Source organism: Leptinotarsa decemlineata, unplaced genomic scaffold (genome assembly GCF_025532065.1).
Source record: "Leptinotarsa decemlineata unplaced genomic scaffold, Ldec_3_MD MMD2_tig00002082_RagTag_RagTag, whole genome shotgun sequence".
NCBI lineage: Eukaryota > Metazoa > Arthropoda > Insecta > Coleoptera > Chrysomelidae > Leptinotarsa > Leptinotarsa decemlineata.
In genome coordinates this window covers 7,126,028-7,151,656 of record NW_027412573.1, presented here as the reverse complement: position 1 = coordinate 7,151,656, position 25,629 = coordinate 7,126,028, and the positions used below count along the sequence as shown (strand labels likewise).

At 35.8% G+C, this 25,629-nt stretch overlaps 1 protein-coding gene across 7 annotated transcripts in view; it reads left to right on the top strand.

Annotated features, from left to right (window-relative positions):
- babo (TGF-beta receptor type-1 babo) overlaps positions 1-24,901 on the top strand; it is a 76,458-nt gene extending 51,557 nt beyond the window's left edge. For 4 of the 7 annotated variants that reach the window (XM_074176922.1, XM_074176921.1, XM_074176926.1 and 1 more), the window contains 7 exons: positions 2,083-2,261; positions 13,122-13,364; positions 13,453-13,683; positions 14,283-14,450; positions 17,253-17,607; positions 23,473-23,672; positions 24,551-24,901. In XM_074176922.1, coding sequence (XP_074033023.1) covers positions 2,083-2,261; positions 13,122-13,364; positions 13,453-13,683; positions 14,283-14,450; positions 17,253-17,607; positions 23,473-23,656 — 1,360 coding nt within the window. In that variant the 3' untranslated portion in view covers positions 23,657-23,672; positions 24,551-24,901. The remainder of the gene's footprint in view (positions 1-2,082; positions 2,262-13,121; positions 13,365-13,452; positions 13,684-14,282; positions 14,451-17,252; positions 17,608-23,472; positions 23,673-24,550) is intronic. The other 3 variants (XM_074176925.1, XM_074176923.1, XM_074176924.1) reach the window with 1 other exon arrangement.
- The last annotated feature ends 728 nt before the right edge of the window (positions 24,902-25,629 follow it).

Here is a 25,629-nt window from a genome sequence, read left to right as displayed (position 1 = left end):
TAATTTATACAGAAAAATTATTCCAGCAAGTTTTCTGCGTAATTCAAGACTTTCCATATTGAATTTTATGGTAAGAGATTCATATGGAATACCTCTATCAGGATAGATACCATAATATTTGAAGTAAATAAACTTAAGGAAACGACGTTGAACTTTTTCAATTAATGTATTATAGCAATTGTAGAATGGAGACCATAGAACAGAGCCATATTCTAATTTTGACCTTACGTAGGCTGCATAAAAAGTAAATAGAGCAGATATGTTTGAAAAAGATATACAATTGAGAACTATAAAGCCATAAACTCTCAATGCTTCACTAACTTCAGATTTAATGTGGTTGGAAAAAGACAAATTTTGATCAAAACATACACCAAGATCTTTAATTGAGTTTCTTCGTTACAATGAAATGGTATCTACTCGATAATTGTACTCGATGACTGACATTCTATAAGACACTACTTTACATTTGGATGCATTGAGGTATAGTTTAAGTTCATACCAAGTTTGTTATATTTTCTAACTGTCGTTGCAATGTATTTCAAATCATCTGCAAAAAATAACTTATTGAAATCGACATAATTACTAAGGTCATTAATAAATAATAAGAACAGAACTGGTCCGAGATTCGAGCCCTGAGGTACTCCAGATGAAGGAGTGTACTAAAAAGAATCATAGCCGTTATAAGACATAAACTGTTCGCGTTGAAGTAAGTAGGATTTAATGAAAAGTACTGCAGAATTATGGAAACCAAATTGGTGGAGTTTTTGTAGAAGGATCATGTGATCAAGTCGATCAAATGCTTTAGCAAAATCAGTATGTCACATCAGCTTTACCATGATTATCTAAGACATCGCTAACATTTTTGGTCAATACAATTAAATTTGTTATAGTGGATCTGTTTTTACCATAAATCCATGTTGTTGCGGAGATATGATATTACGAACTGAGGAATGTACGCAATTATAGATGACAATTTCGAGAAGTTTTGCAAAGTTCGATGGGATTGAGATAGGACGATAATTCCGAATTCAGATGGATCTCCAGACTTAAAAATGGGACAAACTCCATAATTTAGGAAAATGATCATTTTTAACTGCAAGATTGTAAAGTGTCAGTAAGGGATAGACCAATACACCTATGCAATCTTATACCAAAAAGGATCTTATCAAGATCAGAAGTGAATTTATTTTTTAGTTTACGTGCTGCAATCAAGATTTCCAAACTAAATCATGATCGACGTAACCCGAGCCTGTTCTGAAATATTTGGTTTGTCCTCTAATGGGGAATTTTCCTCAATTTGGGTTATTACAGCAAATGCAAGTTTGAACAAAATAAAGTTGAGTTTAATTCATGAGTTTCTCAAATTCACTTCGAAAAGTATTCATATTGATGTTTCAGATGTTGGGTTTTAATTTTTAAAGGGATTTGTTTTTGATTCACATATTGGCAACATCGCCTATATCAAGTTGAAATAATTTATACGTACCTAGATATTCTACTTTAAAAAAGGAAAAGTATCTTTATGGATCAACAATTAAGGCAAAATATAAATTATAGTTCAATGCCACCTCCACAAGCCATATAAACAACAGTTGTTTTGTAATTTATTCATATAGAGGAAGGTAGGTTAGGTGCACAAAATGTCATATGTCACAGAATGTCTCGGAACATAAGTAAACAGAACAGGACGCCTCTGAAATATGTCATCTTTGTTTGTCTTATACAGGTAACAGATTCATTGTCCTTTATTAGCTATAACCGATGTTGCCAAATGGTAAAATAGAAACGAATCCCTTTAAATGTTGAATACATTATTCCACTCCTCTTTTTTAAGTATTTAAATAATTTTTTAAAGAAAAAGGTTGAAATGATAAGTTTAAGATGCGTTGTTTTAGAGCTCTTTTATGAAAACTACTTTATTTTCGTCAGGAGGAACATTCCTCATTCTAAATTTCACCGCCAGGTATACAGCGAATAGAAGGCTGGTTCGCAAATACTAACCGCAACATATTCCATCACTTTAAGCTAGTTGTAATAATAACTAATCGTCTTCGTATTTTCTCACCGCTAGATTTGTTATAGATGCTACGACAAACCTATGATCCCCGAACTGTTCATGTACGCTAATAGAACAGAGCAATATTGCAATGAAAGCAAATACGACGTAGAAAATAATCCCGAGTATTCCGCAATATCTACCGCTTGTTGTAATAACAGAGACTTTTGTAACGACATTACTGTACCGTTGACACACAGACAAGGTTAGAGTATTTTCACTCAGGAATGGGGGTACGATTACATGTTTCGTCCTGAGAACTGGTCCATGTTCGGTAATTCTGCGAGTTTTTTTAAAGGGTGGATTCGTTCTTTTGATTACGGGGATGTACGGTTGAGGCCACAAACAATTATACATGCTTCATCAATTTGTGGTTACTTCAGATTGTGAAACGATAATAATTTGTCATCAACTGGTGTCAACATCTAAGAAGTTACCGACGACTCTCGTTTGTATAGCTATCTCTCTTCGATGTATCTAGTGCAAACTGGCTCCCAAACAAGGGCATCCGCCGATCGAAAGCAAACCTCAACTGTGTTTCAATCTTAGAAGAAAAAGATGCTAAAAGTATACGTTCTGTCGCGTTTTCCATTGATGACGCATGTGTAATCTTTCGTTGCCCCAAACGTAGAAAGTTTTTAACATGAAAAACGCTGGAGTCCGTGACGACGAAAGGTTTTTTGGTATATTATGTGCTGATGAGGGTCTAGCTAAACTTTTGTTGTTTCTCATTGCAAAGAACTGACATTTATTCGATACATTTGCTCCGGCCTGGTTACCGGAGTGAATTTAAAGGGTTTTTCATTTATGTCGCTCTCCCAAAACTATTCATAGATGCTACTGTGACGTCTGGAAAACTGATTTTTGGATGGATATCTAGAAATGGGATAAATTAATTCGGAGAAACCTACTTTTTGACGTCTGAAAAAGCTAATCTCATCTTGAAAATAGGAAGATGACAATACAAAAACATTTCTTGAATCAACTTTCGCACACTGATACTGGTGATTAGCAAGATATAATGAAAGTATTTCAAAATAAATATGGTCATTCAGTACACAAGCACGACACAACACAACATTAATATTCTTGAGAGTATTTTTAATATCTGAAACATTATTAACAGGTGAGCCATAGTTTAGCTGCGGTTGAATAGATATTTTATATTATGAACAAACAGAAGTCTAATTTTATCAATGGTTTACATCAACCTTCACAAGAATGCCCACCGATATTAAACATCTCAGCCGAATCTGTAATGATTTGAATGCCTCATCGATTACATGGACATGACGCTGAAATGCAAAAAGTTTGTTGGATTATACTTTTTTAATTGTTTCGTTGAGATAAACTCACTTCTTAACATTTCATTAAGCAGTCAATTTGCAAATTGTTGTGAAAGTACAAAGATGTTCGAGTTGTGAAAATTGAGTAGATAAGTTTTTTAATATTTTAATCTGAATAATATTAGGTTGTTTCAAAAGTTTTCTTCGTTTTTATGAGTCTACTTTTAATTGATAGGATTCACACTTAAAAGATACGACCTCGTTAGTCCTTAGCTCGCACCAGTTTCGACTTTTGAGAGTTGTCCTTCATAAGGGTGCGCCACGAGGTTAACGAAAAAACATTGAATACTTTTTCATTGCCTTTTTTGCCAACGTAACACAAGTCAATTACATCCGTCAGTATAATAATTGGATGCTCAAGATGCGATAAAGTCGACGAAGGCCATTTTGGCCTGTTCCTTATTGGCTAAGGTTCTACCGGTGAGACAGTTATTGTAATAGTGGAAAAGATGATAGTCAATTGGCAAGAGATCTGGGTAGTATGGTGGGTGAGGCAGAACTTCGACACTCAATTCGTTTCATTTTCGGCCGGTGATTTATGAAACGTGCGTCGTGGAGCAAGGTCGGACTTTTTCTGTGGTCCAATGCCGGCAGAAGCTGACTGAGCTGACTCAATTTTTGGTGCATCCTGTCGATTTCCTCAAAAAAGGATGGGAGCCCAGTTCTTTCGCCATCCTACGCAACGTTTGTGGTGTGTCAGCCTCCACCAGGATCCACCTCGTCCTGGATTACTGTAGGTTGACCATTTCGTTACTCATCTTCGAGGCTATAACCTCCGGAACGAAATTTCGCGAACCAACGTCGAACAGTGCGTTCATTAACACTATAATTACCAAATACCTGGTTAATTTTTCGGGTTGTTTCGGCAGCGCTTCTGTTCAATTTGAATTCGTAAAGAAACGTCCGAAAATCTCTATACGCTATAATAATAGGCTGAAAAGACGCAAAACATTAAAATTTGGGGAAGAAATTAACAGCATCAATGTATAGAGTACAGTAGAGTATATATTTATTGAGATATGGAGCTTCAAAAACACATGACATACAAGCGGAAAAAACTTTTGAAACGACCATATTTTAATTAGCATCATCAGCAACTACGATGGTGACATTGTATATTTTTGTAGTAATATTGATGCAGTATTTGTTCACAATTCATAGAACAGCTATCTATTCTAGATCCTTGAACAGCATTACAAAATTGAGCAGTAAAGGGTACAGCTTGTCAAATGTAGGAAGAGCTTTCTGAATTCCGTTATGGTCACGCCCCCTAGATGTGCGTACGTTAGAAAACTATGAGAGCGAACATTCTCAAGTCTCTTCCTAGATTTGACAAGCTGTATTTTCATTTGTTTTTCTGGAACATATAGTAAATTTGTTTGAACTGAACAATCTTTTAAACGTTCAGCCAATATTTAAACTGACTTTGTTTATTCATTCATTCAGATTGAGACAATTTGAATCAATCCAGATTTTAGTTATGAGGCACTGTTGGGAAGCAATGAATATTACTGGAGTTTTTTCCCAACACCAAATCGTTATTTTAACACCTCGACACGTATTTCGATCTTCAAGAGGAAGATTAAAATAACGATTTGGTATTGGGAAAAAAACTCCAGTAATATTCCAGATGTTTGTATTCACGACTGATCTTGAATCAGTAGGTTAGGCTAGGTTAGGTCCAAAGTCCTCCACCGCAACCCGCAAGGGTTTATTGTGGCTCACACTTATTTACACTCGACCAAATAAACCCAGCTTCTTAACGAAGCCGATTAGTTTATATGGTGAGTGGTCTTTCAAGTCAGATGATAAGAGTACGGCTCTGCTCAACTCTTAAAACCTGATTCGGTCCCCAGCGGGGCAGGCACAAAGTATATGCACTGCTGTCTCATCGTTACTGTCGCAGTTGGATAGTCAAGGTGCAATATTCCCACCTTAATACCCGCGACAACCTTCTCATAAGAGGGTTTTTTCAGCTACACCTGACGATGCCTTAGATTCAACCGTGCAGGGTTTTTCGCCTCTAGTTTTGGTGAATCATCACTTGAGCGCAAACGTTTGCTAACCTGCTCGTGCGGGTGTGTTCCCCCACCTGAGACAGATTCTGCGTACGCCGCTCAAGAATTTGGAATAAGGTACCCCGCTCTTGACGAGACGACTCAGTCGTTTCCTGGCTGTACCACTAACCACAGTATTTCTGTATACAGTAGTTTCACTCAGCGTCGGTCCCTTTGATGTCGGTGTCCAGGAGTTTCATTTTTTATAATGATGACGTATTTGACACTAATGACATTTCTCCCTACTACAATCTCAACCAAAGCGTGTATATACTGCTCAACATAACAACTATTCATATAAACTGCTCAAAAAAAAACAGTCTATGAAAACCATGTTGGGCACCTGAGAAAATTGTACAAATGATAATTTTGCATTTGTGTAATATTGAAGTGACCCAGATCATTTGGGCAATGATGAACTAAGTTTCAAGTAAATTTTAAAAATTCATGGAATCGGCAGATGTTCATATTCGAGTGTGACAAAATATATTTTCATTTCAACAAGAAAAAAGACAAGATAAAGAACGTGTTTTGTTATTCATGAACCATGGTACGAATCCATGCGAAATTTCTTTGTAGTGATTTTTGGGGCCAAATATAGCATATTCATTTATTGATTGGAGAATTCAAGATGGCGGACGAGTTTGCCGATTCGATTATATTAAGGACCAATTATTAAAAATATTCCTAATCGAATTCATCACTCAAGATTAAGGAATCTGTAGAGCCTATTCTTTCTGAATTATGTAGTTACTATTCAGGACTTGAAGAAGTAAAAAAGTAATTAAGTATGTAGTGTTCAATCATACAAAAATAATTTTTTTGTATGTATGTACTAACTATAAATGTATGTGAGAGTTTTCGGAGTCGGAAGTTATGAATTATTTACACTGTAAGATAATAGGTTGTTTTGCTGCTTCCAGCTTTTATTCAAGTAAAAATTGATAATAAAATCACTGACAAGTCCAAATGCATTTTGACTATACCATTATATATGTTTTCCGACAGAAAACAACTACTTCTTTAGCTAATAACTCGACATATATTGACAAATGTTGATATTTGAATCTATACAAGTCTAGATGTCTAATCAACCCCGAAAAGTTGCTGCGTAGATTAAAAACAGTTATTCTAAATGAAACATGTCCTATTAGTCAGCAACTTATATAATGTAAATTTGACTATCAAAAATACCTTACGACTGTTAACCTTTCGGAATCCAAGTCGCCTCAGACATAATTGCAAAGATTATCACTTTGAAGAAACAACTTTGCAAGAGCTCTCTAGGACAAATAGTGGGACTTCGCCTGATTCGAACAAGGAACCAACTGCGAACCGTTTTGAAGTGTTCCTCATCAGTGCAGACCATGCTATCACGGTTGTATACACACAGGGACTCGTTATTCCTCCTAGAGAGCTCTTGCACAGTACCATGGTTCATGAATAACAAAACTCGTTCTTCATCTTGTCTTTTTTCTTGTTGAAATTAAAGTATATTTTGTCACATCCGATCCCATGAATTTTTAAAATCTACTTGAAACATAGTTCATCATTGTCGAAATGATCTGGGTTACTTGAATATTACACAAATGCAAAATTATCATTTGTACAATTTTCTTAGGTGCCCAACATGGTTTTCATCGACTGTATTTTTTTGAGCAGTTTATATGAATATTTGTTATGTTGAGCAGTGTTTAAACGCTTTGATTGCATGCCTGTCTTAAACTCGTCGTTTGCGCAGACCTAAGACATCGACGCGTGGGTCTGCGCGTAGGAAAATTCAAACCACAAATCAGCCTTTATGAAATTACTGTATACAAAATACTGTGACTAAACTTTTTTTTAGGTTCAGTTATTGGATCAGGAGTTGGGGAGTTGAGAAGCTCTCGCTCCTGAACTAAATTTACAGGGAGGTCAGTTGGAGTCGTTAAATCGACATCTATCTCCTCTGTAGACTCGCTCCTGAACTAAATTTACAGGGAGGTCAGTTGGAGTCGTAAACTCGACATCCATCTCCTCTGTAGACTCGCTCCTGAACTAAATTTACAGGGAGGTCAGTTGGAGTCGTAAACTCGACATCCATTACCTCTGTAGACTCGCTCCTGATATAAATTTACAGGGAGGTCAGTTCAGGTCATACGCTTGACATCCATCTCCTCTATAGACTCAGCGCCAGAAAGAATTTTTAAGTTTACTCTGCCCATAAAAGTCCCACGAGTAGCTAAGGAAAGAACGTCAATTACGGCAGTGCCCCGCATTAACGTGACAAGGCGATGCTACGACGAGACAGCTGATAGGATCAGTGTCATTCATCCTCTCAGCAGGAATACAATACAAGCACCTTAGGATTAAGCCATCTTTGGGATGCCATTCAGTTCGGGAATAACAGAACTACAAGTGATTCTGTCATTTCCGTATCCAGCCGGTCTACGTGGAAGCAGGCATCCGATGGCCGGTTTGCTCAACCCCCACATCCCAATCCAATGCACTCGTCAAAAATAGCATGCACAGTGGTTCAGGCAGTGAAAAATTAACAAGGACAGCTAACCCGCCTTGAATCAGTAACAGTGATATCATGTCTCTTCCTTTCTCTTTAAAAAACAAAATTATGTTTCAACCGTTATCATCTATCTTACTGCAGAAGATTAAGAATTCTTTCGACATTTTTATCAGTTTTTGAAATACATCTTCTGAAAACGCCTTCTTCACAAACACAGAGTGATACCCTATAATCCAACTCAACCAATTTTACCAACAGTGTCCGTTCTTTCGTATGCCAACATGGACTCCAGCAATTACTAACAAGTAAAAACTAAAGAACGGGAATTAAGTTTTTATGTTACTGGTTATCTTTCAATAAACATGACAATAAATGTAATGATTTTCAGTTTGTTTCCACTCTTATTGTTGTGTTCATGTTTAGGCTCAGTTGAAAAAAAAAGCATTATTCCTCCGCGAATGTTTTTGTGGTAGTGAAACATTAAAAAATTGTTGACATCTTCGAGCACATGTCCTTGAAAATATTCCATTCGTTCTGGCATAATTTCGTATCGGCGGGGAATGAATTAAACTTTCGGGATACGTTGGAGATAAACTGAAAAGTGACAACTTACTGGATATGGACCAGGGATGTGTTTTGTCTGCAGAATAATTGGGATCATTTAATGTTACAGAGGCTACGAATATGTCCCGAGTGTCTTGGATAGTAATATACTTCATTTATTTGTACGTTAGGTATTATGTGTTGCATGTCTTAACAGTGTTGAGAGTGTCTGCTTGAAACCGGAGAAATTGTAAGCATTTATCCCCCAAAAGCCTAAAAGTTACAAAGTAGAAGTATATTTTTTTTCGAACATTTACGAATGGGTCATCGTTTTTTTAGTGTATTATGAAAAATCTAACTCGTGTGTTTTATACAATGTGGAAGTCCATGATGGATTGAAATCGTTATTTTTGAAGAATCCTCTGAAGGTTCTTTTTTTTGTTATTGAACATTTATTTTACGGTTTATTAGTAAGCCATATTTGCAAGATAGTCCAGTAACTTTATACATCACAGCTGCGTCAAAACCGGTAGTTCTGATTTTTTTGCAGACTTGTTTATGATGTTGGCTTAATGAATAATCCAAGTTTGTGACCTCGAGCGCCGAGCGCAAGTTTGTCTAAAATCGAAAAAACCGGGGTTTTTTAAATTTTGGCGATTAAAACCCTGCAGGACTAGTTTTTGAAAAAACTTGCCTTGTAAGTTTTTAAAGTAGACTAAATTTGCTACAATATGATACTAAAACTATCTCTGTACACCTAACAGTTTCCGAGATGAAGCCTTTCAAAGTTTATCATTTTTTTAGAACTTCGCATTTTTTTGCAATTCTGTCTTTCTGATTAATTTAATTTTGACCCTGATCATACCATCGAAACTTTTCATGATGGGATGTTAAAAAAGAAATAAGAAGTGTGAACGATGATGTGTAACGGTGAAGAATGAACTAGGAATTGAGGTTTTTCTCCTTCTATCTGGTTCATGAGTTCATTTAGAGATAACTGACACTCCTCAGCGTTCTCTTCCAGAAATGAATAAATCTTTTCCATGGCCTTATCAACTGTGGGATGCTGACGATTTTCCCTGGACTTTCCAGTTAGTGGTGCCTGGTAGAGCTTTGTTTGGCAAAACCGATGATATCTGGCATCAAAGGTTACCAAATATGTGTTCTCACATATTCGGTCTTTTATTTTAAGAGCCCATTCATCACCACGTTTCTCAGCTGCTTTCAAGATTGTTGCACTGAGAGATAAATTTTCCGCAGTAATGACATTGTTCCGTTTTTCTTCTTCTTCCTTTCTGCCACAAGGAACTCTTCAGTTATTTTGTCTCCACATAGACAACAGTGTTCTCTGAAATTGAACTGCTCAGAGACTGATCTCGTGGCCCTTGATGGCGTAATATTTGATTTTCCACTACTAACAGCTGCTTTGATCAACTTCGGATTGTTGTATTTCATCTGACAAGCACTGTGCACATATATCTCATTTACGCTCTTCAATAAACGCTGATTTTCTATGTTCTTGAGGGAAATACTCGACGCAAGAAGGGTTTTTATACCTCTTCCCTTCACTAGGCTTGCTTGACCCTCACGTAAAGTCTCCTTACATATAAAACACAAACCCAGGCTGGGACTGAGATCAGACATTCTGTAGATTTTGAGTTCAAACGGCACTCACGTTATGGGCAGCCGGCCAGTCAACAACTGAAAGGAAAAAAAATGGATTATTCATTAGGCCAACATCAACTACCGGATTTCAAAAACTAGTATTTTAGGGTTATTATCGCCAAAATTGGTGATAAAACCCGATTTTTCGCGGCTTTTTCGATTTTTGACAAAGTTGCGTTAGGCGCCCGAGGTCACAAACTTGGATTATTTATTAGGCCAATATCACAAACAAGGCTGCAAAAAATCAGGACTACCGGATTTCCAAAACTAGTGCTTTAGGGTTATTATCGCCAAAATTGAAGAAAAAACCCAATTTTTCGAGGTTTTTTCGATTTTTTATAAAATTGCGTTAGGCGCCCGAGGTCACAAACTTGGATTATTCATTAAGCCAATATCACAAACAAGTCTGCAAAAAATCAGATCTACTGCATTTCAAAAACTAGTTCTTTAGGGTTATTATCGGGAGAAAAAAGCCGATTTTTTCGAGGTTTTTTAAATTTTTGACAAAGTTGTGTTCGGCGCCCGAGGTCACAAACTTGGATTATCCATTAGGCTAACATCACAAACAAGTCTGCAAAAAATCAGAACTATCGGATTTCAAAAACTAATCCTTTAGGGTTGTTATCGCCAAAATTGGAGAAAAAACCCGATTTTTCAAGGTTTTTTCGATTCTTGACAAAGTTGCGTTCAGCGCCCTAGGTCACAAACTTGGATTATTCATTAGGTCAACATTACAAACAAGTCTGCAAAAAATCAGATCTACCGCATTTCAAAAACTAGTTCTTTAGGGTTATTATCGCTAAAATTTGAGAAAAAACCCGATTTTTTCGAGGTTTTTTAGATTTTTGACAAAGTTGTGTTCGGCGCCCGAGGTCACAAACTTGGATTATCCATTAGGCTAACATCACAAACAAGTCTGCAAAAAATCAGAACTATCGGATTTCAAAAACTAATCCTTTAGGGTTATTATCGCCAAAATTGGAGAAAAAACCCGATTTTTTCGAGGTTTTTTAGTTTTTTGACAAAGTTGTGTTCGGCGCCCGAGGTCACAAACTTGGATTATTCATCAGGTCAACATCACAAACAAGTCTGCAAAAAATCAGAACTATCGGATTTCAAAAACTAGTTCTTTAGGGTTATTATCGCCAAAATAGGAGAAAAAACCCGATTTTTCGCGGTTTTTTCGATTCTTGACAAAGTTGCGTTCGGCGCCCGATGTCACAAACTTGGATTATTAATTAGGCCAACATCACAAACAAGTCTGCAAAAAATCAGAACTACCGGATTTCAAAAACTAGTTCTTTAGGGTTATTATCGCCAAAATTGGAGAAAAACCCCGATTTTTAGCGGTTTTCTCGATTTTTGATAAAGTTGCGTTCGGCGCCCGATGTCACAAACTTGGATTATTAATTAGGCCAACATCACAAACAAGTCTGCAAAAAATCAGAACTACCGGATTTCAAAAACTAGTTCTTTAGGGTTATTATCGCCAAAATTGGAGAAAAACCCCGATTTTTAGCGGCTTTTTCGATTTTTGACAAACTTGCGTTCGCCGCCCGAGGTCACAAACTTGGATTATTCATTAGGCCAACATCACAAACAAGTCTGCAAAAATCAGAACTACCGAATTTGACGCATACTACCCCATACTTTCAGGCGACAAAGTTACTGGATTAAGAGAGCATTTGACAGATTTGAAATTTAATGGAATTTTCGTTTAAATTGTTGATAGTGGTAGGGTCTGCTTCATATTGTTGAATTATATTATTCATAAAGTGAATTTGCCCACTTATTTAAAATCAGTTTCTGACACGGAATTCCGTCTACGCCTATGTTTTCCTGATGTTCCTGATGATTTTTCAACTGAAAAGATGCATTTTAAATCTGAAGAATAGGTATTTTTATGCTGACCTCCCCTTTAGAAACACAAAAATTAATATCTTTAGGTTCCGGTGATCAAATACATTCGTAATTTAGTCAAATTCTTGTATCCTTAGGCTGAGCCAAACTTAATATTTCTCTGGTGCTTTGCTTGTATGCTTTTGGTTTGTCACAGTTTCATGTATTAACATGCTTTTTCTAGAATTAACCCAACTTTTTGCTTTTTTTTTTTGGTTGAATCGAATTTGAAAACGTTCGAGCACGATGTTCGCACGAAAATTCAATGTTTTCAAATTCACTCTGCGTATGAAGAATCTGAAATCGACTTTAATCACTTGATTTTCAATTGTACGTAAGGGAGACTGGAGTAAAGAGGACACAAGGGGTAAAATGGCCATTGATTTGTTACCACTGAATACTACCCAACCCAAATCTAGTTAAGAAGCTGTGAAGTAACCTCTAGAGAAGCCAATCACTGTTCTGTTGAAGAGTATTCAAATGTTTGATTAGATTTCTCAAGTTTTCCCAATTTCAATCATTCGTCTAGTTCTAAGGAAACCGTTATTTCGACGATAATTTATTGTTTCATTGCCAATTCACTTTTTATAGTTACTTTGATGTTATCTCAGCTCAATTAGCCTCAAAATGATAATATGATGAAGTAGACTGTTGTATTTCAAGGCAGTTTGTGTTATAAAATGGCACCCGTAGTGCCATAGTCATTCCTGACTTCTTTACCTCATAGTATGGGGCAAAGTAGTCGAAGAAAAATGTACAAAATTTGATTGAAAATAAAATTGATTGAAGGCCATCGATCTTTGTAATTCATTCCTGACGTTTCGCCGTAACGAGTGGCTAGCTTCTTCAGTGGTTTATATAAATCACTAAATCATTTTTTTGTAATCAAAGTTCACTGGCGAATGTTTTTTCTTGAAATACTCGCTTTATCCCAGTCTTCCATACGTGATTTCATTGCAATCCTAGAAACCACAGTGTATAATCGGTAATGATATTCAGATTCTTCGAATACAACATTTTGAATGAATATTCACAACCGAAATTATTTGACTCAGCGAATCCAACTGGAAGTTATTTAACCACCATCGAAATAGCTGCTTCGATAGCGGTTCCAACGTTGATAATATGTCTCATCATCGGCGCTGTATATTTCTATCATACATCGACTCGCAGACGTGGCATGCACCACCATTTGAGACATGCTGACGACAGTATCGAAGCCCCAGATCACCCCATTTTGAACAAGGGCGTCAGCTTGAAGCACATGATAGAGTTGACTACGAGCGGAAGTGGATCCGGTAAGTGACTGACGGTAATTTGCATACACGAATCATAATGCGGGTCCCAGAGTAGTTCCTTGCGTCACCCCTTTACGTTCGTTTTCAGGTCTTCCTTTGTTGGTTCAGAGAAGTATAGCTCGCCAGATTCAGTTGGTGGAAATTATAGGGCAAGGAAGATTCGGCGAGGTATGGAGAGGCCGTTGGAGGGGCGAAAATGTTGCCGTAAAGATTTTCAGTTCGAGAGAAGAGAGGTCGTGGTTCCGTGAAGCTGAAATTTATCAGACGGTCATGCTTCGACATGATAATATTCTTGGATTCATTGCTGCAGATAATAAAGGTATTTTTATTGTACATAAATTAATTAACTATTTCACTGCAGAAATTTATTCGCCACGGGACTTTCCAAATAAAAACTTTGGTGACTGAAAAGAAAAAGTGTATCTTAGTCAAAATATGGTGGAATATAAGAACATAAGCTTTTCCGGCCGGGGTCATGATTTAAGACAGCCAAATCCGTGCTGATAGGTCGAGGTCGAATGGAACCTGAAGTATCCAAACGTTTCGTTTTCTACTGCGGCAGACATCATCAGTGGTATTGACTGTGAGGACGAAGGTTATATCTCGAAGTATCAGCAAAGACTGGCTGATCGTAAAGGGTGACAGTACTATCAATCAGAGTTCATGATAATAACAGTAATTCATTCAATTTTGAGAGATGAGTCTATTATTTGCCGTCTTGAAATTAGTATATTTATAGTCCATTGAAAATCAACACTTTCCTATGAACATGGATTTTTTGATTAGATACGCAGTACTTAATGTGTCAATTGGCAGCTAACAGTTTGGGATCTTATTTTGCAGATACTAAATGCAAATCTCAACAAAATTTTCGGATTTGTTAAATAATTATTTATGACTTGAATTTTAATGTTTCAGATAATGGCACTTGGACCCAGCTGTGGTTGATAACGGATTATCATGAGCACGGTTCCTTGTTTGATTTCCTGGGAAGAAATACTTTGGACACAAGTGGTATGATACACATGGCGCTATCTATTGCTACAGGCCTAGCTCATTTGCACATGGACATTATGGGCACACAAGGTATTTCTTTTAATAGCGGTTTGTAATAAATCGCTTTTCTTACAACCATTTTTTGAGGTCGTTTTCATATTTATGTTCAGAATGAATGAATGAAAATCGTATATTACAAGTTTTACAGTTATTTACAATTTTTGTGTATGTGTTTGTGTAGGACCCTGCTATAGGCTTATGCCTCTTCAGGGTGGGTAGGTTGTGTGTGTGTTTTATGTTGGTGCTTGTGTTGTTTTTGTGTTCCAGTTTTCTTCATTGTTTTTTATGTTGATACATGTGGTAGCCCGGGTTCGTTGCGGTGGTCGGTGGTCCAGATGTTGGGACTCGGTACGAGTTTTTGGGCCGAGGTTGTGAGTGTTTAGGATTTCGGTTCTTTCCGGGACGCTGCTGTCAGGTATCCGCTATCTGTATCCCACTGGGAAATCCTCTAGGATGTCCTGGATCGGCTCCGGTGGGCCTTCCATCGCTCCCAGGAGTCTGGCTGGGGGAAAGGGGAGCTTTTTCCTGGGTTTCCTTCGGGATCCTCCACGGGGGATCCATGGCGATGTGAGCGTGTCGATGGCATCGGTGTTGTTGCTGCTCATCGTCCTGGTCGCATATCGTCCTCGGAGTTCCTGAAATCTTTGGTTGATTGGTGTAGTATTTATGAGGTTGTATAAGTGTAGGGAAGGGTATCGGTAGTGCAGGTTGTGTATGTTGCGTAGTATTCTTCTTTCGGTCGTAAGGATGCGGTGGGACAGTCTCGGAGGACTGTTCCACCGCATCCATTTTCAGGCTAAATTCTCATTAATGATCTGTAAGTTGAAAAATCTTCTTTTTCATAAATTGGCCTCAGCCACCATGGCTAAATTATCATTAATGATCTGTAAGTTAAAAAATCTTCTTCTTCTTTTTCATAAATTGGCCTCAGCCACCATGGCTATCCGGCCAGGTGGTGACGATGCATGTTGAAATAAATGATGATAGGTGACATTGTATTGTTATTGGTCAAACACTTTTGATTACATTGGCATATTCGAGATGACAGATCCGTGTACAACAATACCATACATTTCAACAATAATCTTGAGTCATAATTTGAAGTGCATTGAATTGTAATCTCTTGTGTTTGGTTTTGGAATATACTTCTATCATACATCTGATAACTCTTTTTTGCATTACGAAATTTTCATTAATGTACTTCATAACATAAGCCCATAACTTAGTATTGATTTCACTGTTGCAAGGTAGGCAGAGAAGATGTAATAGCGATGTTGAAATGTAATAGAATTTTCAGAACAATCTATGAGATTTTTATCGAATTAAATGACGCATCTCTTACAAAGGAAATGATACGATAAATTAGGTTTTCACAAAATTCGAAATAAATACATCTAACACCATAGTCGAATTGTTTTTATTTTTATGTTTCAATAACTGACAATATATCACTTGAATACTTAGCAAAAAAGGTGTTCATGGACAAACAATGTGTATGTATTACGTGTTTGTTTTCAAAGAATGTTAACTTTATTAAATTCCATGTCTCATTTCTTAATTAATTTTAATGTATGCTATTATATTGTATTCATAATGTCCTTCGGATAAAAACAATGAAACGGAGTGTAAGATTTTTCTTTTTTTTTGAAACTTTTTTTCAAAAAATTCAATTTTTTTTTTGGTGAATCTTGAAAAACCTAAAATGAATTATTGAAATGTCGGCACAAGATTCATCATTGCTGTTTTTTATTCCTTTTTGACTTAACCTAGCAATTTCTCCACTACACTTGAGAAGGAAGGTCGTGGAATACTCAAAATACTTATTTTATTGGCAATTCATTCATATCAGGTTTCCATTGTTTGGTGCACACATAGAAATTCAGGGGAATTTACCTGCCCTATCGTTTACTCTTAATAGAGGATTAGTATTACATTTTTTGTAATAAATACCATAAAATGTATCTTTACAAATTCACCAGCAAATCAATGATTAAATATTACTTTTGGAAATTAGTACTCTTATAAATTTTTCTCAGAAATTGAGAATTATTATGAGTATACATAATGATTCTTTGTCTTAGAGCATAATTGTGGAAAGAACTGGTCTCAATATGGAACCTTGAGGGACACCAATATTCACAATGTTTTCTGTAGTTTATGTGTGGGTAGCTGGTTATCAAATTCATCAAATCCTCTACTTAGGTCAAAGTAGAGAGCAATCTGATTATTATTGAGACGGTCATAGATAGTTGTTTTGAGTGAACTTCAGTGTAATATTATTTTTTTTAGCTATCAGTTTAAAACTTGAAAATCTCCGATCTAAACAATTCTTTGAACTATTCGTAGATTCTAATGTTTAAATAGTTCAGTTAAGTCCCGCAGGATAATATTTCTGGCCCGGTAGCATATGATAAATGGAATCTTGAAATAAAAAAATTGAAAACTGTGAAGAAAAGCTGAGAGACCTCTGGAGACCACTTTTGAAAAAAAATTTATAAAAATTTAAGTATTTCTCTGTTCTTGACATGAATATATGAAGAAAAAAATTTTCAAACTGTCCATTTTGAACAATGATAATGGCTCAACATCAATTTTATTACTTACCACATTACAAACTGGAAATGTGAAAAAGATTTGAATAATTTTTTCTATAACGAATCATTTTATGTTATAGTTAGGCCGAGCATTACTAATATATTTTTTGAACTTGATAATATGCCATATTGAAATCACTTGTCTTGACTACAGATTACTCTAAGAACTTCATCAACAAGGTCTCTCTTAAATAATGGAGCATATTTTATGATTATTACTCACGTATTCTCTCCAAAGGAAAACCTGCCATCGCCCACAGGGATCTGAAGTCAAAGAACATTCTGGTGAAGTCAAATGGTACCTGTGCCATTGGCGATTTGGGGTTGGCCGTTCGTCATGATGTAACGACAGACACGGTTGACATTCCATTGAATAATCGCGTAGGAACGAAGAGATACATGGCCCCAGAAGTATTGGATGAAACGATGAACATCGACCAGTTCGATTCCTTCAAGAGAGCCGACGTATACGCATTAGGTCTCATTTTCTGGGAAATTTCCAGACGATGTAACGTCGGGGGTATCTTCGACGAATACCAGTTACCTTTTTATGACGCAGTTCCTTCTGACCCAACAATCGAAGAAATGAGAAGGTTTGTATACATTGTTACATTGTTTGGATATCGAGCTCATAAGAAGATATAAATTAATGTTTCTATTGTCTATTTTTCAATTGTTGTAAGCTTATTTGATATATTCACGGTTTATTGATCTCAGTCAATATCCAATATGGTATCTTCATAACGATGTAAACCGTTTGAGTATTACGACCAAACGCAGTGGACATCTCACTGAATTAAGTGCAGAAAGAGTTCATGACTAGCTGGAATTATATTTGTTTGGTCGTGATACTCAGACGGTTCACACCGTTCTGAAGAGACCATTCCCGGTACTGATGATGGGGCAAGTACCCCGAAACTGGTCTATCGGTTGGACGTATCGACCAAATGAAATTCATTTCTGCTTTTCATAGTGGGAAATAAGTTGTGACGAATCTTCCAAATCGAAGACGTTGCACAGGTGCCTGTTGGTTTTACTTCAACTCTCTACGTGGCATTAGCTGGGTTAGTTGTTGTTTTTTCGTTGCCACACGTACTTACAAAGTCATAGGTTAATCAATCAAATAACATTACTTCTAAAAACGATGAATTTACAAGTTCCTTCAAGCTTTGAAAATAATTCCTTTTGGGCGTGAATAACAATTTCTGCGAGTCTTAGAAATTTCAATAGTTTTAAAATGAGTCTTTGAAAATTTCGAATTAGTGGGAAATTTCTCCTCTAATTTACATTAATGAAAAATCATTCACCTATTTGTCATATACATGAGTAATTGTAAGACAAAATCTTTTTTATGTGAAAAACTTGTTTTGTTGGGACTAGGAATTCAAATCGAACCAGAGCGATGCCGAAACAGCCCAAAAAATTAACCAGGCATTTGGCAATAATAGTGTTAATGAACGCACTCTTCAACGATGGTTTGCGAAATTTCGTTCCGGAGATTTGAGCCCCGAAGTGGTCGACCTACAGTCATGCAGGACGAGGATTTGATAGATAGATATATTTATTTGATCATGTTATCTATAAAATACATTTATGACAAGTCAGAAAAACAAATAGGTGTAAGGTACAAAGTTTTCTATAAAATAAAATAAACCGTAAAAATTAATTTGAGGACCCTGATGGGAACTGACCCATCACAAATGGTGCATGGGATGTTGAAAGAACTGGGCGTCAGATCCCATATGGAAACCTATTGGCAAAATGCTTTGAAAGTGAATGCCCCACAATTTGAATAATCGACAGAAATTGTCAAGTTACAAGGTGACGTGGTTGCGAAATGACTCCTTTTGGATTAATTTGTCACGTGTGCTGAAAAGGAGATGTTCAGGACAGTGGTTAGACACTGATGAGCCACTTAGGCATTTTCCAAACGCGAAAACCCACCCACCAATAAAAAGATCATGGTCAATCAATTCACATATCTCACAGTTTTATCAATTCATATAGCTCAGTTGGAAATTTTAGAATATCGGTGATCGTTCTTTATGTGCATGTACATTTCCAAAAAATAGTCTTGTTTTGAAAAGGGGAATGTTCATGAACCAAGGAGCAGGGCAATTAAATTATGTTGTGGCATGGGGTAAAAAACATGCTATATTTCCGAATCATTGAATTTTGGATCGACAAGTTTTGTAAATGTGGCTCAATATGCTTTAGAGTTTCGTGATTTGTGACTATTACATTGGCTCAGAGTGTTCTTTACCTATTCTAAACACTGAAGAACTGATATTTGAAATGGTTGAAGAAGATGATACTCTCATTTTTGGGAAAGAAAGTTTTTGGCTTTCTACTACTCCATCTTGATACAAAAAAAGATGAGGGAATCTTCCAAAGAAAGGAAGGAAGTAATCAATTTGAAAATAAGTAACTCTATACATGGATGTGTATATCATGGAAAGAAGTAACTTTCAGACACAAACTGAAAGAAAGTCCTCCTGAAACAGCTACTTTCATATAAACATTGAATTACATGAAAGAAAAAAAATTCTTCCGAAACAAATACTTCTATATGAACACTGAATTATACAGAAGATACTTTTCTCTACTCAATTTTTATTTCAAACATTCATTGTGGAATAAAATCAGATATCATTCACATGAGTTCTACTTTAAACGAATGGTAACAAATTGCACTTACATGGAACTTTATCATCCTCACTGGTATACATCGAAGTATACCATACAAATTGAGTAGAGAAAAGTATCTTCTGTTCAATTCAGTGTTCATATAGAAGTAATTGTTTCGAAAGAATTTTTTTCTTTCGTGTAATTCAATGTTTATATGAAAGTAGCTGTTTCAGGAGGACTTTCTTTCAGTTTGTGTCTGAAAGTTACTTCTTTGCATGATCTACACATCCATGTATAGAGTTACTTATTTTCAAATTGATTACTTCCTTCCTATCTTTGGAAGATTCCCTCATCTTTTTTTGTATCAAGATGGAGTAGTAGAAAGCCAAAAACTTTCTTTCTCAAAAATTAATCACTCCTAAAAATATAACCCCTTCAATTCATGAAACTCTCAGTATTTGTTCCATTGTTACTGCAGAAGTTACTAATTAATCTTTTTCTCATCTCATTCTAACAAGTCAATTTGGTAACCAAGTTACATTTGGTTTTCAATGACAATGTTAATTCGGTGAATATCAGCCCCGTAATAACTCTTGACCTTGATGACATACTGAATGGTATTTATCAACTCAAAGATAAACTAAGCTCTGGATGTTCACTGTTTCTGAATTTTTCATGCCTAGTACCTACTTGAATCAAATAGTGAGGTTAGTTGAATTTGTATTTATTGTGTAATGTTTCTGTGAAAAAAGGGATTTTATTTCCTGACTAAATAAATAAGTAAGTAAATAAATAGAAAGTGTTGGTATCCCTGATGTTGTAAATTTAAAGTCAAAGTGATATATAGTGCAATTCCAATACTGAACAAAACAAATGCATATGCATACTGTGATTCTTCTTCAAGTCCTCCAAGTTTTTTCAACTGGAAAAAAACACGTTACCAGTTTGTAGAGTAGGGAGGGTGAGTGTGAGCCCACATCACTTAGGCCACATGTGACCCATTGTACATCCTCCCGAGGAGTTGTCCTCATAGGTCATCGTCCATCCTGTCCTTTCCAGGAAGGTGGACAGATCACTAGGAGACATCTCCTTCATATCGGCAGCTGTAGGCCAAGACTCGCCGAACACACACTTTCTTATTGACGATAACTCCAGGCACTCGTATAGGACATTTATTTATTTATTTATTATTTGTTCAATTACAATGAAGTAAAATGCCCAGATGAGCGTAGAACATGTCAGTGTAATAAATATACAGTTAAAAACATTTAAAAATTAAAATCAATTAAATGTGAGACATTTTAGCAGGTAAAATCTGAAGGGATGGTATCTTTAAAATATTCATCAGTTGAGTAGTATGCTCTATTTAGAAGAAAGTTTTTAAGTTTATTTTTGAGTGTTGTTTTAGAGAGGCTTTTTAGTGCATTTGGAAGTTTGTTATAGATTTTTATTAGAGTATACGGTATATTTTTCTGAATAAAAGTAAAATTAGGAATATTAGTAACCAAATCTGCTTTATTTCTTGTTGGGTAGATGTGTGCTTTATCAAAATCGTTAAAAAGCTTTGGATTGCTTTTAATAAACATTATGCTGTCAAGAATATACTGACTGTATAGAGTCAGTACTTTCTTTTCTATGAATAAAGGTTTACAGCTATCAGTTTGTTTGGATTTATAAATAATTCTAAGGCAACGTTTTTGAAGTGAAAAATTTTTTTTTAACGTTCACAGATCCACCCCAAAAAATTAAGCCGTATTTAAGTCTTGAGTGGACTTGTGCATAATAGACAGACATTGATCTTGAACATTTATTGTTTTAGTGATGACTCTTAGGGCATAGCAATGCCTTGCAACATTTTCTGACAAAGTATCCAGATGAGATTTCCAATCTAGTCTAAAATATAGCTCAATTCCCAGGAATTTTGAACTTTTACTAGTTGTTATTGTTGATTTACCATCCGAAAAAGTATAATTATTTTCAGCTGACTGTGAGAATTTGATTGCCTGTGTTTTATTAGGGTTCAGCTTTAGGTGATTTTGTGCAAACCAAGCTTCCAGGGTACTTAAAGCATCGAACACATTTCTTTCCAAGTCATCTCCATTTTGTTCTTCAAGGATAACGGTTGTGTCATCAGCAAATTGTATAGTGTTTAAGTTGTTGTCCATTTGTAGTTCATTGGTATACAGAATGTACAGCAATGGACCTAGAATTGATCCTTGTGGTACCCCTCTAATTATTGTTAGTTCATCAGACCTTATAACCTCATTTGTGATGTGACATTTTTCGACCACGTACTGTTTTCTATTACATAAGTATGATTCTATCAAGTTAGCTGAGGTTCCCCTGATTCCATAAGCCTCAAGTTTATTTAGCAATGTTTTATGATTGACATTGTCAAAAGCTTTTGAAAGATCTAAGTTAATCATTAAGCTATGTTTCTTGTTGTTTTGACTATTTATGACTGAAAATAAAGCTTGATAAATTGCTCTTGTTGTCGATTTACCTTTTCGAAAACCGTTTTGTGTATCACTTAATAGTTCGAATGTTTCAAGGTAGGATATAAGGCGATTATATATGATTCTTTCAAAAATCTTACTAATATTTGATAGTAATGCTATAGGTCTGTAATTTTTTATTTGTTCCTTGTCACCCTTTTTGAAGATTGCTTTTATATGAGCTATTTTTAATTTGTCAGGAAATATTCCTTTATTAAGCATCATGTTTATAATAATTGTTAGGGGTGTTGATAGTTCACGTGCAACATATTTCAAGAGTTTTACCGGGATTTCGTCATAGCCAACCGATTTTAGATTTTTTAGTGACATTATTGTAGAGATTACTTCATGTTCAGTTGTTGGTGCAAGAAATAGGGTTATATTTATTGGATGTAAACTTGTATGTTCATTTGTTGTCATGACGATAGACTTAGAACATTGATTTATATAGAAGCTATTCACTTTGTTTAAGATTAATTTTTTATCTTTTTTTTCTTTATCAAAATTTCTTAGAATTGAAACGTTCTTCTTTTCTGTTTTCCCTGTGTACTTTTGCACCAATGTCCACACTGCTTTCCCTTTATTGGTAGCGTTATTAATAAACTGGTTGTCACACAATTTTTTTGACTCTCTAATCACTTTTTTAAGTATTTTGCAATATTTATGTAAATAGTCTTGTGGAATTTTTCCTTGGAGTTTCATCTGATAAAGTTTTCTTTTATTTTTGCAGGACATTTTAATGCCACTGGTCATCCAGCTTTAACAGTCTTTAACATTTCTCGAGCATTTTTTCAGCCTGAAAATAATGTCAACTAGATTTTTGAAGATCGCTGTTTGTGTCGTCGGTAGACGGTATTTCTTGCCTGACAGTCTCATCTTCCTGTTCACACATCCTGCTTAGATGTGTGTCCACTAGCCCCATATTATGGAGGTGTTTCCTTAGTTGACAGTGGCCAGTGAGAAATCCTACTGTTAAGCGTAGATTTTTCCAGGTCATTTCCAGATATTTCTTCGGCGCCAGCTTCCCAGGGTCGCCCAAGGTGATCCTGGCAAGAAAGCATCCTTTGATTCCATCCCATCTCTCTAAGGATTGAGCATGGGTGTAACATTTGGCTAGTTTCGCAATTGTTAGCTATATTTTTAACCAAAACTAAGCTTACTCTAACAACTTGCCAGGCTCAGTGGATTTTGATATGATTAATAAATTTTACTAGCAAAATCTGCAATATTTTTATATTGAATCTGTGGAAGGAGATGATCTCTGTGTGACTATTCTGAACACATCCTTATAATGGAGCATTTTCAGTTCCTTAGTATAACATTCACCTTTTACAGGGTTGTTTGCGTGGACAAGCAAAGACCGAGCATACCTAATCGCTGGCAAAGCTGTGAGGCTCTTCACATAATGTCGAAGCTGATGAAAGAATGCTGGTATCACAATGCCACAGCCAGACTGACGGCTTTGAGGATTAAAAAGACACTCTCTAACTTCAGAGCTTCTGAAGAACTAAAAATGTAGGATTAGGTTTAGATGGGTAAGTAATAGAACATGTCTGTTGGTTGCTTTTTCAACATTCCACTCAAGACGTGTTGAAATTTAGGAGTGTGTTTCTGAAAATGATCGGTGAATGTGTACAGAAGATCCTCTCTTTAATTTATCAATATTTCATGGCGTTGAAATAAAAAAAAATGAAAAGCATACTTCTCCTGGACTTCTGAAATATTGTTTATTATTATCGCCTAACGCTGTCACCAATACTATGTCTATGCGTGGTTTCGCGATAAAGTGGTGAACTTATTCAGATTCAATTAGTGATAATTAACATTATTACTGAATAATATGTCTCAATAATAATAATAATTTATTCATCAGTAATGAATGGTTAATAAAGTTGAAACTTATGAAGCGGGTCAACTGCTTGTTTATGAGTAAACAAGTTATAAACATAAAATCTGAATAGAAATATATAAATGGAACCAAATGAAAGGATTATCGTACTTATTTCACTTCTTCATATGAATTCTAAACTAATCAGATCTGCCTCTGTAGCTCGACGCCTTCGAATGTATATCACATGCGAATATTCTTGTTCATTTTTTAGATTCTTCACGTTCGTTAGAGAATAATTCGCGGTACTATGGTGACGATTGACATCGTGATTTGGGAGTCTGATCGAAACATTCAAAATTTACATTGAAGGGTCAGCATAGAGACAGTATTTTTTGGAATATTGAACCAGTTTTCGAAGTAAACCAAAAAACCGTTTCTCGTTAAATGTTTTTTTATACCAGAGTATACAAATAACCTGAGATATTGATAAATTCATGAGTGGAACCTCTTTATCAGAAACACTTTGTATAACAACAAAAAATCTGGAACAAATCCTTTGATAATAATATCTTTGTTTTTCAGGTTGTTGTGTTTGAAAAATATGATGTGAAGTTCTTTTTTTACTTACATAAAATATATGTTTTGTACCCGGGTTAATTTATGTAGTGTTGAAGGAAAAGACTTAGTATTATAATATGTATCCCAACCTTTTAGCTCAATCATACTGTTGGATTGATAAACCAAGGTACTTAATGAAGAAAATCGATGTTTTTTATCTTTGTCGAGTTGTTACATAACGAAATTTAAAACTTGTGGGCAGTATGCCAATACTTTTACAGAACGACATACTTCTAACTCGATTCTGAATCTATGCAATCCAAAACTGAGTGTTATAACACTGGCTAGTAGACTGATACGTTGATGCCAAGGTTATCTCAAACCTGGTGTTTTGTAGTTTTTAGACAGATAAGGTTTTATTAGAAATTTTTTAGAATGACTAGTTTTTAAAACCGATTAGCCACTAAAAAATTCTATAATATTGAGCAACTAAATGAATTTTCTCATTTGAAGGCGACAAATAGTCAGAAACTTGAAGGCAATTTAAGCCAGAACAAAGGGACTATTAACACAGATAAAGTCTAGCTACCTACAATGAACTGTAAACGAATGAGGCCAATTAATGCAACCAACCATCTAGAGCACTGCGTCTTTTGCCTCATCGCCTATCAATGTATACCATAGGAGTGGACGAAACCTCAGGCATAAAAACCTGTTATTATTATCAGGCTCGATCCACACTATGATGCCGTTCTCGGTCCGATCTCGCTCCGGTCTCGGTCCGTTCCCGGTCCGGTAAAGTATTCTCAAACAAGAAAGAATCAGAGTATTCTCACTATCGTATCGCTCTGGTTCCGATCCAGCATCGCGCCGGTACCGGTTGGTCGAAAAAAATATTTGACAGGAGTGAAACTTGAGCGAGATCGGACCTGTCATGACTTGTATCGACAGTGTGAATACGTTTTTTTTTCAACTCCAGTCTTTCTTCGGTCTTGCAAGGAGATGTTACATTTTTCTTCTAGTCATGGCTAGTAATAAATCGTGGGATTCTGAAAAAGGTAAGTACTTTATTTGAGTTATTTATAACATTTGATCATGAATAA